Source organism: Idiotropiscis lumnitzeri, chromosome 12 (genome assembly GCF_059441095.1).
Source record: "Idiotropiscis lumnitzeri isolate Australia: NSW breed Sydney's pygmy pipehorse chromosome 12, RoL_Ilum_1.0, whole genome shotgun sequence".
Classification (NCBI taxonomy): domain Eukaryota; kingdom Metazoa; phylum Chordata; class Actinopteri; order Syngnathiformes; family Syngnathidae; genus Idiotropiscis; species Idiotropiscis lumnitzeri.
The window spans coordinates 993,083-1,007,559 of record NC_142402.1 but is presented as its reverse complement, the minus strand read 5'-3'; the positions used below and the strand labels follow the sequence as shown (position 1 = coordinate 1,007,559).

The 14,477-nt window shown below is 44.2% G+C and overlaps 1 protein-coding gene across 7 annotated transcripts in view; it reads left to right on the top strand.

Annotated features, from left to right (window-relative positions):
- depdc5 (DEP domain containing 5, GATOR1 subcomplex subunit) overlaps positions 1–14,477 on the top strand; it is a 248,093-nt gene that overhangs the window by 46,363 nt on the left and 187,253 nt on the right. For 4 of the 7 annotated variants that reach the window (XM_088311264.1, XM_088311266.1, XM_088311263.1 and 1 more), the window contains 3 exons: positions 2,785–2,870; positions 13,250–13,333; positions 13,412–13,461. The exons of 1 other annotated variant lie outside the window; for it this stretch is intronic. In XM_088311264.1, coding sequence (XP_088167390.1) covers positions 2,785–2,870; positions 13,250–13,333; positions 13,412–13,461 — 220 coding nt within the window. The remainder of the gene's footprint in view (positions 1–2,784; positions 2,871–13,249; positions 13,334–13,411; positions 13,462–14,477) is intronic. 2 more of the 7 variants (XM_088311269.1, XM_088311268.1) reach the window with 1 other exon arrangement.

Below are 14,477 nucleotides of genomic sequence, written 5' to 3'. Positions count from 1 at the left end.
AGGTGCAGTCTGTTGTCCTTGCACCAAGCTGTCAGTCTCTTTACCTCCTCTCTGTAGGCTGTCTCGTCACCTTCCGAGATCAGACCGACCACTGTCGTGTCGTCAGCAAACTTGACGATGGTGTTGTTGCCGTGGGCCGGGCTGCAGTCGTAGGTGTAGAGGGCGTACAGGAGAGGGCTCAGCACGCATCCTTGAGGGGAACCGGTGCTCAGCATGCGGGTAGAGGACGTGTAGGGGCCGAGCAACACAGTCTGGGGTCTGTTGGTAGGAAAGTCCTTAATCCAGATGCGAGTGAGGGCAGGGAGGCCGAGAATGTCCAGTTTGGCGACGAGGATGTCTGGGATGATCGTGTTGAATGCCGAGCTGTAGTCCACAAAGAGCATCCTTGCATAGCTCTGCTGTTGTTCCAGGTGGCCCAGCACAACATGCAGAGCAGTGTCGATGGCGCCCTCAGTGGATCTGTTAGCCCGGTATGCAAACTGGTTGGGGTCCAGAGTGGGAGGAAGGCAGTCCCTGATGTGCTGGAGAACCAGCCTCTCGAAGCACTTCATGATGACTGGTGTGAGAGCCACAGGACGGTAGTTATTCAGGTGGACGGCTGGTGACTTTTTGGGGACAGGAATAATGGTGGAAGTTTTCAAGCAGGATGGGATGACTGCTTGAGCCAGGGAGCGGTTGAAGATCCTGCAGAAAACATGTGCCAGTTGGTGGGCACATGCTCTGAGGACCTTGCCTGGTATTCCGTCGGGTCCAGTAGCTTTTCTGGGGTTAACCGCCAGGAGCGCGCGCCTCACATCGTGTTCCTCAACGATGAGTGGGGGGGAGTTGGAGCAAGAAGTGCGGGGGTGTGACGGTTGGGGCGAGTCAAAGCGAGCGAAGAAGCAGTTAAGCTCCTCTGCGATGCACTCGGGTCTACAGAGGTCGTGCTGCCGCCACGGAAGTTGGTGATGCTCCGTTAGACCCTGCCACACCTCCCGTGGTCTGTTACTGGCAAGGTGGGCCTCCAGCCTCCCCTTGTAGATTGCCTTGGCTAGCTTGATGCCTTTGCTCAGGTCAGCACGGGCCACCCTGTACTGGGCTTTGTCGCCTGACCTGAAGGCAGCGTCCCGGGCCTTGAGGAGAGAGCGAACCCTGCTGGACATCCAGGGCTTCGCATTTGGGAAGGTCCGTATAGTCCTGTGTAGGGACACAGTTTCCATGCAGAACTTGATGTAGTCCAGTACACAATGTGTGTAGACATCAAGGTCCTGATGATCAAAGAGGTCCCAGTTTGTGTCTTGAAAGCAGTCCTGTAATTCACTCATGGCGTCGTCACGCCAGGTTTTCACAGTCTTTGTGGTGGGCCTGAATCTGCGTCTGAGAGGGGTGTACGCAGGTGCGAGCTGCAAGGACAGGTGGTCTGACTGGCTGAGAGGGGCGAGTGGGAGGGCCCTGTATGCGTGCTTGATGTTCGAGTACACATGGTCGAGAGTGTTGTCTCCCCTCGTTGGGCACTTGACATGCTGGTGAAACTCTGGGAGTACAGTCTTGAAATTGGCCTTATCAAAGTCTCCCGCTACTACGTGAACGCCATCAGGGTGGGCCCGCTGATGTTTATTGATGACGCACGCGAGCAGCGAGAGCGCCGTGCTAGTGCTAGCGTCGGGAGGGATGTAAACAGCTGTGACAATCACGACCGTTAGCTCCCTCGGGAGAAAATAAGGCCGGCATTTAACGGACATGAACTCGATGTCGGGGGAAGAGTGCTTCTCGACGATCGTGCTATCGCCGCACCAGTTCTCATGCACGATGTGTATGTCTATATATATATGTATGTATATATATATGTATGTATATATATATGTATGTATATATATATGTATGTATATATATATATGTATGTATATATATATATGTATGTATATATATATGTATGTATGTATATATGTATGTATGTATATATGTGTGTATATATATATGTGTATATATATATATGTGTATATATATGTGTATATATGTTTATATGTATATATATGTATATGTTTATATATATGTATATGTTTATATATATGTATATATGTATATGTTTATATATATGTATATATGTATATGTTTATATATATGTATATATGTATATATATGTATATATGTATATATATATAAATATATATATATATATATATGCGTGTGTATATATATGCGTGTGTATATATATGCGTGTGTATATATATGTGTACGTATACGTGTGTGTGTGTGTACGTATACGTGTGTGTGTGTGTGTATGTATACGTATATGTATACGTATATATATATATGTATTACATACACACACACACACACACACACACCCCTATACACACAATGTGTATGGCTGCTGTGCTTGCACTTCCGGCGTGTGCTTTCATTACAACAGTGATGTAACTGCTTGTTCCCCTCGTCTCTATTTGCCTTCTCCACTCCTCTACGCTGCTTTTCTCAATTTAGATTGCATCTATTGCGATTAGTAAATCACGTTTTAACAAAACCCAATTATTCTACAAAATGTATTATTTGTTTAGCCCATGTAGTCACAATTACAGCCGCCCCCATAAAAGAGAATAGAAAAAAAGACCAATATGAAAAAAAGTTTCAAGTTCCAAGATTTATATTCAGCAATATGAACTATATTGTATCAATGCCTTATCATAATGTGTGTGTGTGTGTGTGTATATATATATGTATATATATATATATATATATATATATATATATATATGCACAAATCTTTCAAATTCATTGATTCAAACCTTTTCCATTCCTTTGTAGAAACAATCAGTGTGGATCAGGGTGTGGCACAAGCCTTCAGACTCCGTGCATACCAAGATGTCATTGTTTCTATTGTTGACCCAAAGGTTTGCTAACTTAAATTCTTTTCTGTCTCTACAATGGCTTTTTTAAGGTATTGCAGTGTACTTAACTCCATCTCAGGTTCCCGGTTGCAGTTCCTGTATTTCGTAAATTGTTTTTGTTTCCATCCTCTCACACCTTCGTTTTAGACCTACAGATAGTGACGTACGTTTTTGATTATTTTTATTCATGTTGTATATTGTGAGATGATTTACTGAAAAATAGGTTGGCACAATACCATATTTTTCTATTTATCAATGTTAAATGGTTTTGAATATGTTTGGATTCCTCTAAAGTGTGTTCAAAGACCTTAAAGCGGGGTGTCAAACTCCTGTCCTCGAGGACCGATGTCCTGCATGTTTTCCATCTTTCCTGGCTGCAACCCACCTCATTCAAACGAGCAGGATATTATCAGCATTCTTCAGAGCTTGCTGATGAGCTGATCATTTGAATAAGGTGGGATGCAGCCAGGAGAGATTGAAAGTATGCAGGAAAGTGGCCCCCCCCAGGACTAGATTTTGACACCTCTGCCTTAACGTGTAAGTGCCATAAATGCTATAAAACAGCTTGGGAGTGTTTAAATTGTGTATTTCAGTAAAGGGACATTTAATTTACTGCATGGGTGGGTTGGAACTTAACACCTGCGATGGATTTGGGTTCTCCTGCACCCATGGGCTCAGCCCGAACAGGCGATGTGGGTCCCCCTGTCCATGGGCTCACCACTTGTGGAGGAGACAATGGGGTTTGGTGCTACGTGAGCCAGGCAGCGGCAAGAGGCAGGCCCTCTGATCCCAGGCTACAGAAACTCGCTCTTGGGACATGGAATGTCACCTCACTGGCAGGGAAGGAGCCTGAGCTAGTGTGCGAGGCAGAGAAGTTCCGATTTGACATAGTCGGGCTCACTTCCACACGCAGCTTGGACTCTGGTACCAATCCTCTCGAGGGGTTGGACACTCTTCCTTTCTGGACTTGCCCAAGGTGAAAGGGGCCGAGCAGGTGTGGGCATACTTATTGTAGTGGAGGTGCGTCTGGAGATCGAATCTCAGATTGAGGAGGAGCAGTGTGGTTTTCGTCCTGGCCATGGAACAATGGACCAGCTCTACACTCTTAGCAGAGTCCTCGAGGCTGCGACCAGTCTACATGTGTTTTGTGGACTGTCGGGGAGTTCTATGGGATGGACTTCGGGAGTACGGGGTACTAAGCCCACTAATACGGGCTGTTCAAGTCCCTATACCACCGATATCAGCTTTTGGTCCGCATTGCTGGCAGGAAGTCGGATTATTTTCTAGTGAATGTTGCACTCTGCCGAGGCTGGCCTTTGTCATCGATTCTCTTCATAACTTTTATGGACCCCCTCAGCGCAGCTGACGTAATGAGGGGGTCCGGTTTGGTGGCCTCAGTCTTGCATCTCTGGTTTTTGCAGATGATGTGGTACTTTTTTCTTCTTCAAGCAGTTGTCTTCAACTCTCATTCCAGCGGTTCACAACCAAATGAGACCGTGGTACTCAGTGAGAAAATAGTGTCGTGCCCTTTCCGGGTTGGGGATGAGATCCTTCCCCAAGTGGAGGAGTTTAAGAATCTTGCGGTCTTATTCATGAGTGAGGTCATGATGGAGTGCGAGATGGAAGGGCGGATTGGTGCAAGATCTTTCCTGCTCTTATGTGCTGTATCAAGAAGAACTAGAAGAGCTGGCTCTGACCACTGTCACTTTCTGCTGATCCAATTACTGTTCCTGATGTCAACACAATGTTGCAGAGGTGTATCAACCACAATATCACCACAACATATATAAACTTCAAGAACTCTGGGTGGATCTCAGCCACCCACAGAGCGATGCCACCAAGCTTTTTAAACTCCTCGGTAAATTCATCCTCGAAATGAGATAGAGCCCAGACTTTGCTTCCTCGTGCGTAGCCAATGCAGTTGAATTGAGGTCTTCGAGTTCCGGAAGTGTTTGTGGCATCACCAAACTCCTCCCACGACTTAGTTTTTTGCTTTTGTGACTTCCAAAGCTGCGTTCCACTTAGCTTGCCAATACCAACTAGGTGTTTCTAGCATCCAACAGGCCAAAAATACCATTAGGGCTCCTCCTCCGGCTTGGCAGCTTCCCTCACCATTGGCATCCACCAATGGGATCAGAGGTTGCCGCCACGACAGTCTCTGACTACCTCACAGATACAGCCCTATCTAATATAGATCCACCTAGAGTCGATGTCCTCCACTGGAATCTGGGCAATGTTCTGCTGCAGGTGTGCGTCGAGACTCCGTATAGGGGACTTTTCCGAAAGTTACGAGCACACTCTCAGAAAACTTTTGTTTGCCACGTCGAACCAACATGTTCCCCAAGCATCGTGCCAACACAGCGCCAGGTGGTGTTTGATTGGGAGCGCTGCCTCACTCTTCATCCGAGTGACCAAGACTTCCAGCCGCATCGACATGAAACGTAAGTCCATCATCGAAATGTGGCCTAGGTTGCCCTGGTGCGGAGCAGAGCTGACAAGATTAGTCAACTAATCGCGACGACGTTGACTAAACCAAAAGCATCAATATTTAATTTAAATCGTCGACGAACGTTTATTATTTTTGCAGTTTTGTTTCTCCCGTCGCTGTCTGCAGTTTCTGTGCTGGAGCTGACGCACATGCGCAGTAGCGTTGATTCCGGGCCAGCCGTGATGTCATTGGAAAACTACGCCTACTCCTCGTAATAGGAATGAACAGGATACCATAACATTAGTAGGCTAATGCTAACCATCTTCGGGCATCAAATGTTTGTGAACAATTCAGCAAAGACGTCAGAGCAAAGAATGTGCAATGTAAAATATGCAAAGTAGACCTTGCCTTTGATGGCAGCAACGCGGCAACGCGTCAGCATTTGAAATAGAAGCATCTTTGCTCCGATTCTCTTTCTGACGACAAGGGACAATCATCGTGGACACGGTAAGTTGCTTAGCTGGTTAGCTTAGCTACTAACATTGTCAGCGTACGTGAGCTATTTATGGCTGTAGAGTTCTAATTTAAACTTTAATATGATCGTAAGATGAACAATGACACAAGAGCTTCAAATTTGCCACCATGCCTCTAGATGAGCGGCATACTGCTGCTAATGACATGGATGGAAGAGGTTTTGGCAAAGTTTCACATCTTACCTGACAAAAGCTGTAGTTCATGACAGCGGGTCTAATATGGTGGCAGCAATGCGACTGCTTGAATATAAACATGAATGTGCTTCTATCTGCTGTCCTGGGCACACACTCCAACTCATAGTCAACACTGGTCTCAAAGAAACCACCATCAGCAGGGCTCTCTGTGCTGCTAGGCAGCTGGTGGAGCACTTGGAAAACAGGCAAGCTGGCGTGTACAAAGCTGACAATGAAACAGGAGCAAATTAATGTGGAAAAAAATACACTGATTCAAGACGTTAGTACAAGATGAAATAGTACATTCCACATGATAAACACTTGGAAGAGCGCTGGCCTCTTACGGCCACTCTTTCAGATCCTGAGGTAACTCCAATGGGCAAACATTACTGCGACTTGAAGCCAGAGCACTGGGCGAAGAACTTCAGCAAGGGTTGGCACCTCTTAAGACTGCTAGCATTTACCTCAGTGGACAGCAGTACATCGCCAAGGGGATAACACAGAGATGGGGAAGTATTTGCACTCAGAGTTGAGAGCGAGGTTTGGACTCCACTTCAGTCTGACACAGACAGTCAAAGTGAAAATGAGGAAGAAGCTTTCCAGGAGGACCAAAAGTTTAAAGTTGTGAGAAATGAACTTCAGATGCACTTTGGAGAGGGTCCAATCTCTAAAAAGGATGATCCTCTCAAATGGTGGCGTGAAAATGAGCGACGTTTCCCCACGTTATCAAAGGTAGCAAAATCTTTTCCACGCATCCCCGCAACCTCCACCCCATCGGAGCGGATCTTCTCTGCAGCAGGGTACAGCTGCTCACAAAAGCGAGCAAGCCTTTGGCCAGAGCACATAGAAATGCTAACTTTCCTGAGTACTGTAGATAAGGATTAGAGTTGGAATGCAGTAGAAATTGTCAGCACTGAGCACAAAATTGACTTTTTTTTACTTTATTTTTATGAATCAACAGTGTATAACGATCCTTGACAGAAGAACCCAATAAAGTAAGTAAATCAAAAACAAGAGAAACATATTTACAATTTTGTACACCAGAAATGACAGTAACAGGCCGTGAAACAGGTGAAACTCAGCTATCTAACTGTGTGAACATTAATATTACATCATGTAGTATTCTGATCAAAGATATGTCCCAATATAGGCCTCCACACCTTTTCAAAAGCATCAGACCTCAGTTGTAACTTCGCAGTTATGGTCTCCATCTCATAAACCTCCCTAAGCTTCTGCTTCCACAGTGACACATTGGTTTCATCCAATTTTTATTGTCACATTTTTCCTAGCTGTCATCGAGAGAATATGCAGCAGGTATTTTTGGTCTCTGTTGTAAACATCAGCTTCGGACTTGAGATAAAAAAGGAACTGTTTTGGATTGAATAACAAATTGATTCCTAGTGCTCCATCGATCTCGCTCATAACCTCCTTCCAATAAGGGAGCAATTTCGGGCAGTCCCAAAATATATGCGAGTGGTCGCCAACCAATCCACACCCCCTCCGGCAATATTTTACAGATGTTATTCATAAATTTGGACATCACTAAAGGGGTCCGAAAAAAATCTCGTCTTCATCTTACAATCAAATTCCTTCCAAACATGACTGCCAATACCCTCATGACACTCCAGGCATATATTTTCCCACTCCCGAGCCTCAATAATAACATTCAACTCCATTTCCCATTTAGTTTTGATGTAGAATATTGTCTTTAGAGTCCAACAATAAGTTTCTATATATATGGGGGAAATGCTTTTTTGGGAGGCAGCCGACTTTTAATCACATTGATAAAGTACGCTTCTTGGTTGGATTGCACTCTCTTTTTTTGTTACATAATGTCTGAGCTGAAAATATCTGAACATGTCACTTTGGGGAAGTAAGAATTTCTCTTGTAAAGAGGAGAATGGTTGCATAACATTGTCACAAAAGAACTGATCAATAACTCATCTTATTGTCCGTCCACCTTGTAAAGGTGATATCTGACAATAAGGGAGGGAAGTCCGGATTTCTAGAGATCTGCACAGCCCGAAAGAGAGCCGCGCATCCTCTAAATCGTTTTTGCATTATTGGCCATACTTTTAACGTGTGCCTCACCCATATATTTGTAACTTCCAGTTTCCTTTGGGCTTGGTTATTCAAAAACACTTGCACTGATAGAGGAACAGCTGGCAATTCTGCTCAATGTTCACCCTGCTCTGCTCTCCATCATTGGTGATCCATGCAACAACTGCTGTCAATTGCGATGCCCAGAAATAATGTTGCATGTTTGGGAGACCAAGACCACCGCTGTTCTTCCAAAGTGTGAGTGCTTTTTGTCTCACCCTTGGTCTCTTGTTCTGTTATACAAATTTCGATAAAAGCTTGTCTAGCATGTGGAAGGCTGATGACGCGACATCAACTGGGAGGGATTGGAACCAGAACAAGAGTCTGGGAAGCAGATTCATTTTACTGGCCTCTATTCTACCCAAAAGGGATAACGGTAGTACAGCCCATCTTTCCAATTCGTTTCTAAATGTCTCAAATAGTTTATTATACTTTGCTTTATATAATCATGAACGTTGGGGGGTGGGCATGCATCCCAAATACTTAAAGCCCTGATTATTTCTCCGGAAGGTTGCTATGTCATCAACTTGACTTGGCCATATCCCAGACACCATCATCACTTCTGATTTATTAGGATTGATTTTATAGCCAGACACTTGACCATAATCCATAAGATTTTGCAACAGGGATTGAATGGGCTGGATTTTCAACAAATAATAGTATGTTGTCGGCGTACAGCGCTATTTTATGTTGGTGCCCGCCCAGGCTAAGAAATAATGATGGAGTCCTTCTGGCCGAGGCAATGGATTGCAGGTTGAGGGCGCGTCTAACATTGTCAGTGCCACGTCGACCAGTGATAAACCCTGTCTGGTCTGAATTGATTAATTCCTGTGTGTATTTTTGTATTCCGTCTGCCAAAATAGAAGTCAAGATTTTTAAATCCTGACATAGCAAGATTTTAGGCCGATAACCCATGCACTGAAAAGGGTCCTTTCCTTCTTTGTGTAGAACTGTAATGATTGCCTTGGACCAGGTTTTTGGGGTATCCCTTACATCTAAAGCATAATTATACACCCGACACAGAATTGGGGCCAGCTCCCTTGCAAAAATTTTATAATTCTCCGCCGGGTACCCGTCGATTCCTGGTGAGGCATTGTTCTTTAACTTACTAATGCGATCTATTACTTCCTGTTGCATTATGGGGGAGCACATAATCTCAGCCTCATCCTGTGACAGTTTATTCAATTGAATCAAATCTAGATTTTTCGTTATTTTGTCCTTTTTCGCCATTACTTACTACTTGACCTTCATATAATGTTTTGTAATAGCAAATGCTTCTGCAATTTCTTTCAGTTGAGTGGTAGTTCTCTGTGTAACGGGATGTTTAATTTTAGGTACCACCCGATTTGATTGGGCTTTCCTTAACTGAAAAGCCAATAGTCTACTGGCTTTATTCTCCTTATCAAAGTAATTTCTTTTCACGCATCGGAGCATTCCCTCTGCCCTATATGTAAGTAGTTCGTCCAGCTTTTCCCTTTCCTGATTTAACAATTCTAATGAGTGCTGGCCTCCCGACGTTTTGTGTTCCTTTTCCAGCCTCCAATGCAAGTTTTTCGCCTCTCTCTGTCTTTTTTTAATCTTTTAATCACAACCCAAAACGACCCAATAACATTCTGTAGTTACAATCCAAACTCGGCATGAATATGAAAACAAAAACAGTGATATTGTATATCTACATGTACGCACACACACATATGATAATACATATATTCACCTATACATACATGCTTACAAACATACATACACAAGTATACTTACATTAACCCAGCTACATACATACACGCACATATATACTTACACTTACACACACACATATATACGTACATATTCATACACATACCTACATATGTGTACATGTGCACACATACATGTCTACATAACCACCTACATTCATGTACGCAAACACACACATGCATATAATCACATACGTACTTACACATATACCTAAATACACTCACACGCACAAATAGTCCAACAACCCCCATCAGCAGGACGTTTATGACAATGTTTAACTATAGCAGAGCTAACTAAAAGGTGGTGGGTGGGTGGATTCCAAAACAGCGACAAAAGCTCTGACTTTTTTCACGATATGTGCAGTCCGATTAAGGAAAGAAAAACCAACAGTCCTCCTCCGTAAAAGTGCTAACTTTACGGCCGTCGCCTCTGGGATCCCGATTCTCCCACGTGTGTTAATCCAGCTCCCGCTCCACTTTATCCCGTTCGTCGATCCGGATCTAAATATCGATTCTAAGCACCGGTGCAACGTCCATCACGGTCTGGAAGGTTTTCTTCTCAGAATCCAGCGTCATTGTCAGCCGTGCCGGTATAAGAACCTCGCCTCAATATTTTTTTCCTTTAGCTGTTTCACGACGTATCTGACCTTGGCCGCGTTTCCTCTGCAGCTCCGGGAAATAGTCATTATCAAAATAGATGTGTGTCTCGTCCAGCTTCACTGTACGCAGTTTCCCTGCTTGTTGCAGGATCTGTTCTTCACGTTGTAGTCCTCGAAATTTATCACGATTGAACGAGGAGGATCACTTTCCTTAGGTTTCGGCATCGGGGCCCTATGTGCCCGGTCAATCTTAATGTCCATCTCAGTTACCGAGAGTTCTGTCAGCACCTTCGGTAGCAGCTTTTTAACAAAAGCCACCATATCTCTCCCCTCGCTTCCCTCGGGAACCTGGTACTGTCTCAAGTTTTTTCTCCTCGCCCGTTTTTGAAGGTCCTTGCATCTTTCCAAAAGTTCAACAGAAAGCCGATGACTTTTCCATGGGCATCGGAGGTCTTTTCCGTGGCAGTTATACGCTCCTCAGCTTCCCTCTTTTCCAGCTGCGTTAATTGTCGCCCACGGCTTCTATTGAAATTTCCAGTCGCATGAATGATTCGTTTGTTTGGCCTTTGAACTCTTTCACATCCATCCTCATCAGTGAAATGTCCTCCCCGTATGTCTCGATTTGACTGGATGATAGTTTGTAACATCTCGATGTTTTTCGTCGCATATATTGCGCCTTTTTGCGCTAGCCGTCGTGGGCTTAGCAGGCTTGGTAGCATCTGCCTTTTCCGACGTTTTCTCCTCCGCGTCTTTGGTCTTAAATTGGTATCTTGCAAGTCTATCGCTAGTGGCAGCTCTCGTGGTATGGGCACGTTTTTGCAGAGTATTATTCTGAAGTCGTTAAATGGGATGGGTTAGTCAACAGAGCTTGTACATTGCGTCTCACTCAGACATGACGCCGCCAGAAGTCCCAAAATGCACTTTTGTTGTCTTTTAGTGAGACAAAAACTTAATTTTGTGGGAAATTTATTTTTTTGTTTCCATACCTACCTAATTTCAGATTGTAATATTTAATACTTGAAATGTGTTCAATTTTGTTTTATTTACTCAGATGGTAGCACAGCTTGGAAATAAATTAAGGCATTCATGCCATTGAAGTTGAAATCTTTGTTTTAAGACGATATTTTGTATTCATACCAGTAATTGATGTGTATATATGTGCAACAATGCATCGTTTTTGGTTCTTTTTCAAAGGCACCCAACATTTGTTATATATGTTAAAGGCAAAAGTACTTAACTAAAAGTTCAAATGTACTATAAGAATTAATTGTTTTTGTTTTTAGATTGCCCAAGGAATTGCTAGGACACACTGCAAGATTAATAAAAATATAATGTATTGTCATATTTCTATTCATTATCAATTTGTACATACCTTAAAGAATTCAACCTGTAAGATAATGGTTATATAAGGGCACCTGTTTGCTGGTGCAATATGCTGTGATTCGCACACCATCACACTCATGGGTTAAATAATTAAAAGAAAAATGCCGTAAACATCAGCTACGTCCATAAAGAGATCATTCATTTATACCCTTGAAATGAAATCAGAATCAGAAATCCCTTTATTGTCATTGTACTCAAGTGTGCAACGAGATTAGAGAGCTCCCCTCTCCAGTGCAATACAACAATAATTCAGTTAAATATATAAATTAGATAAATAAGAGAATAGTTAGTGCAATAGAAAATACTGAATAGGATATATAAAAACACATCACGTTGCTGTTCTGCAAGGTAAGGGTGGTCGTGTGTGTGTGTGTGCGTGAGAGAGTTTAGAATGGAGATGGCTCTTGGAAAGAAACTGTTTCTCAGTCTATTGGTCCTTGATTTGATGCACCTGTAGCGCCTGCCAGAGGGCATCAGGTCGAACAGGTGTGAGTTTGGGTGGGTATTGTCTTTGACGATATTGAGAGCCCTGCTGAGGCACCGGGCGGTGTAGATGTCCGACAGTGAGGGGAGAGGGCAGCCAAGAATCCTTTGCGCTGTTTTGACCGTCCTCTGGAGCCTCACTCTGTCCGCCTCAGTGCAGCCGCTGTACCAGGTGGAGACACAGTACGTCAGCAGGCTCTCGATGGACGAGTGGTAGAAGGCCAGCAGCAGCTTCCTGTCCAGGTTGAATTTCCTGAGGACTCTCAGGAAGTGCAGACGCTGGTGGACCTTCTTTACCACTGCTGTGGTGTTGTGTCCAAGAAAGGTCATCGGAGATCTGTACTCCCAGGAACTTGAACGTGTGGACCCTCTCCACACACACGCCTTCGATGCAGAGGGGGGGTGGGGTGGCACTGTCTTGTTCCTCCTGAAGTCGATGACGAGCTCCTTTGTTTTTGCAATGTTGAGTTGCAGTCGGTTGTCCTCGCACCAAGCCGTCAGTCTCTGGACCTCCTCTCTGTAGCCTGTCTCGTCACCTTCCGAGATAAGACCGACCACTGTCGTGTCGTCAGCAAACTTGACGATGGTGTTGTTACCGTGGGCCGGGCAGCAGTCGTCGATGTAGAGGGCGTATAGGAGAGGGCTCAGCACACATCATTGAGGGGAACCGGTGCTCAGCGTACGCGGTGGAGGACGTGTAGGGGCCGAGCAACACATTCTGGGGTCTGTTGGTCAGAAAGTCCTTAATCCAGATGGCACATTTTCCAAATTAGTAAAGGAAACATTGGAAACCACATTTCCCACTTAACAATAAAAAAAGCCACTTTGTGTAATTCTGTCATGTTAAAACTCAATAAATCCACATATCTTCGTGAGTATAATGTGTCACAACGTGGAAAAGTTCAAGGAGTATGCATTGGAAAACATATGCCATCTTTTTCCATCAAAGGACGTCACTCTGGACTTGATGGAACTGACGTTTAAGGACCAGTACATCGGCAGAGGCGAAATGTGGAGACTTCAAAAGAGTTTGGTATGGTTTCCAAAAATATTCATCTGAATTTGTGTATTTGGTCATTGGTGCATTGTAATTTGTTTTCTATTTATTTAGGTAAGAACATGTGCCTATGTGTCACAGAAAGTGGAATATGCTGGAATCAGGTACGTTAATACGATATAGCTCATGATTTGCTTTTAGATCTATTAATCTCAACAATGGCTGCGCGATTTTGCCTATTTATAGCATCCCTTGCAGCCCTGGCAATGATGGCACATTGCAATTACATTTTTTGTAAATGAAGTATATCAGATTAAAGCTCTTTAGATATGATATGAACTCAATAGTATCGAAGGCCGTTTTTTTCAGGGGGTTGTTCAGTGGGTGTGTCGGTCGGTCGATCGCTTTGGTTCGGTCGATCTCAACCAATTGTATTATTTAATGCAGATGACCAAGGTTGACGTTACGCAAGTCCGCCTATCAAGCGGATGAGTAGCGCTGCACATGTACGTGACTTATTTTGTCCACATATACAGGACACATGATCGGTACATATATTCTGAGTATTGCTAGCTACATCATCGTACAGTGGGGCATACTGATGTGCATAAAACTGACTGATGAGAGCATGAGCGCTGACTAAACTTTAATTGGGAACCTGGGACATCACACAGACCTGCTCGTTCTGATGGCTGCGGTGACTAGTCTCTGCTGCGTTCACTTATGTCTATTTTTGTCTGACAAATCAGGATCAAAATGTGGGTTGTATTTGTCGACGTCGCTGCGGGAAAACTGCGGCGGTGTGATCTGTGAGGCACCCGCCGCCTCTTTTGATGGTGTCTACTTGCTCCCATCATGGCAGAAGAGCTGACAAAGCTAAAATAGAGCTAAAACACGCTTCGTCCCCTACTCTATCCTGAACGCATGGATGTACACCGTTGTGGCGCGTCCGAGAGCCCTGCTTGCTACCAATCATCGGCTGTCCAGAGGAGCCTGGGCGATTCTGCACTTAAACCCAGCTAGCTAACTTGCAGAGACTCGTCCCCTGAGTGTGCAATAGATTTTTGCAGTTTTTTATAGACAAGGTTGCTACAGCTAGGGCTCTTGTTTCAAACACTACACTTGACCCCTCTGTCCACGTTCCTTGTTCCCCAGTGTTGGATTCTTTTGACAAACTTCT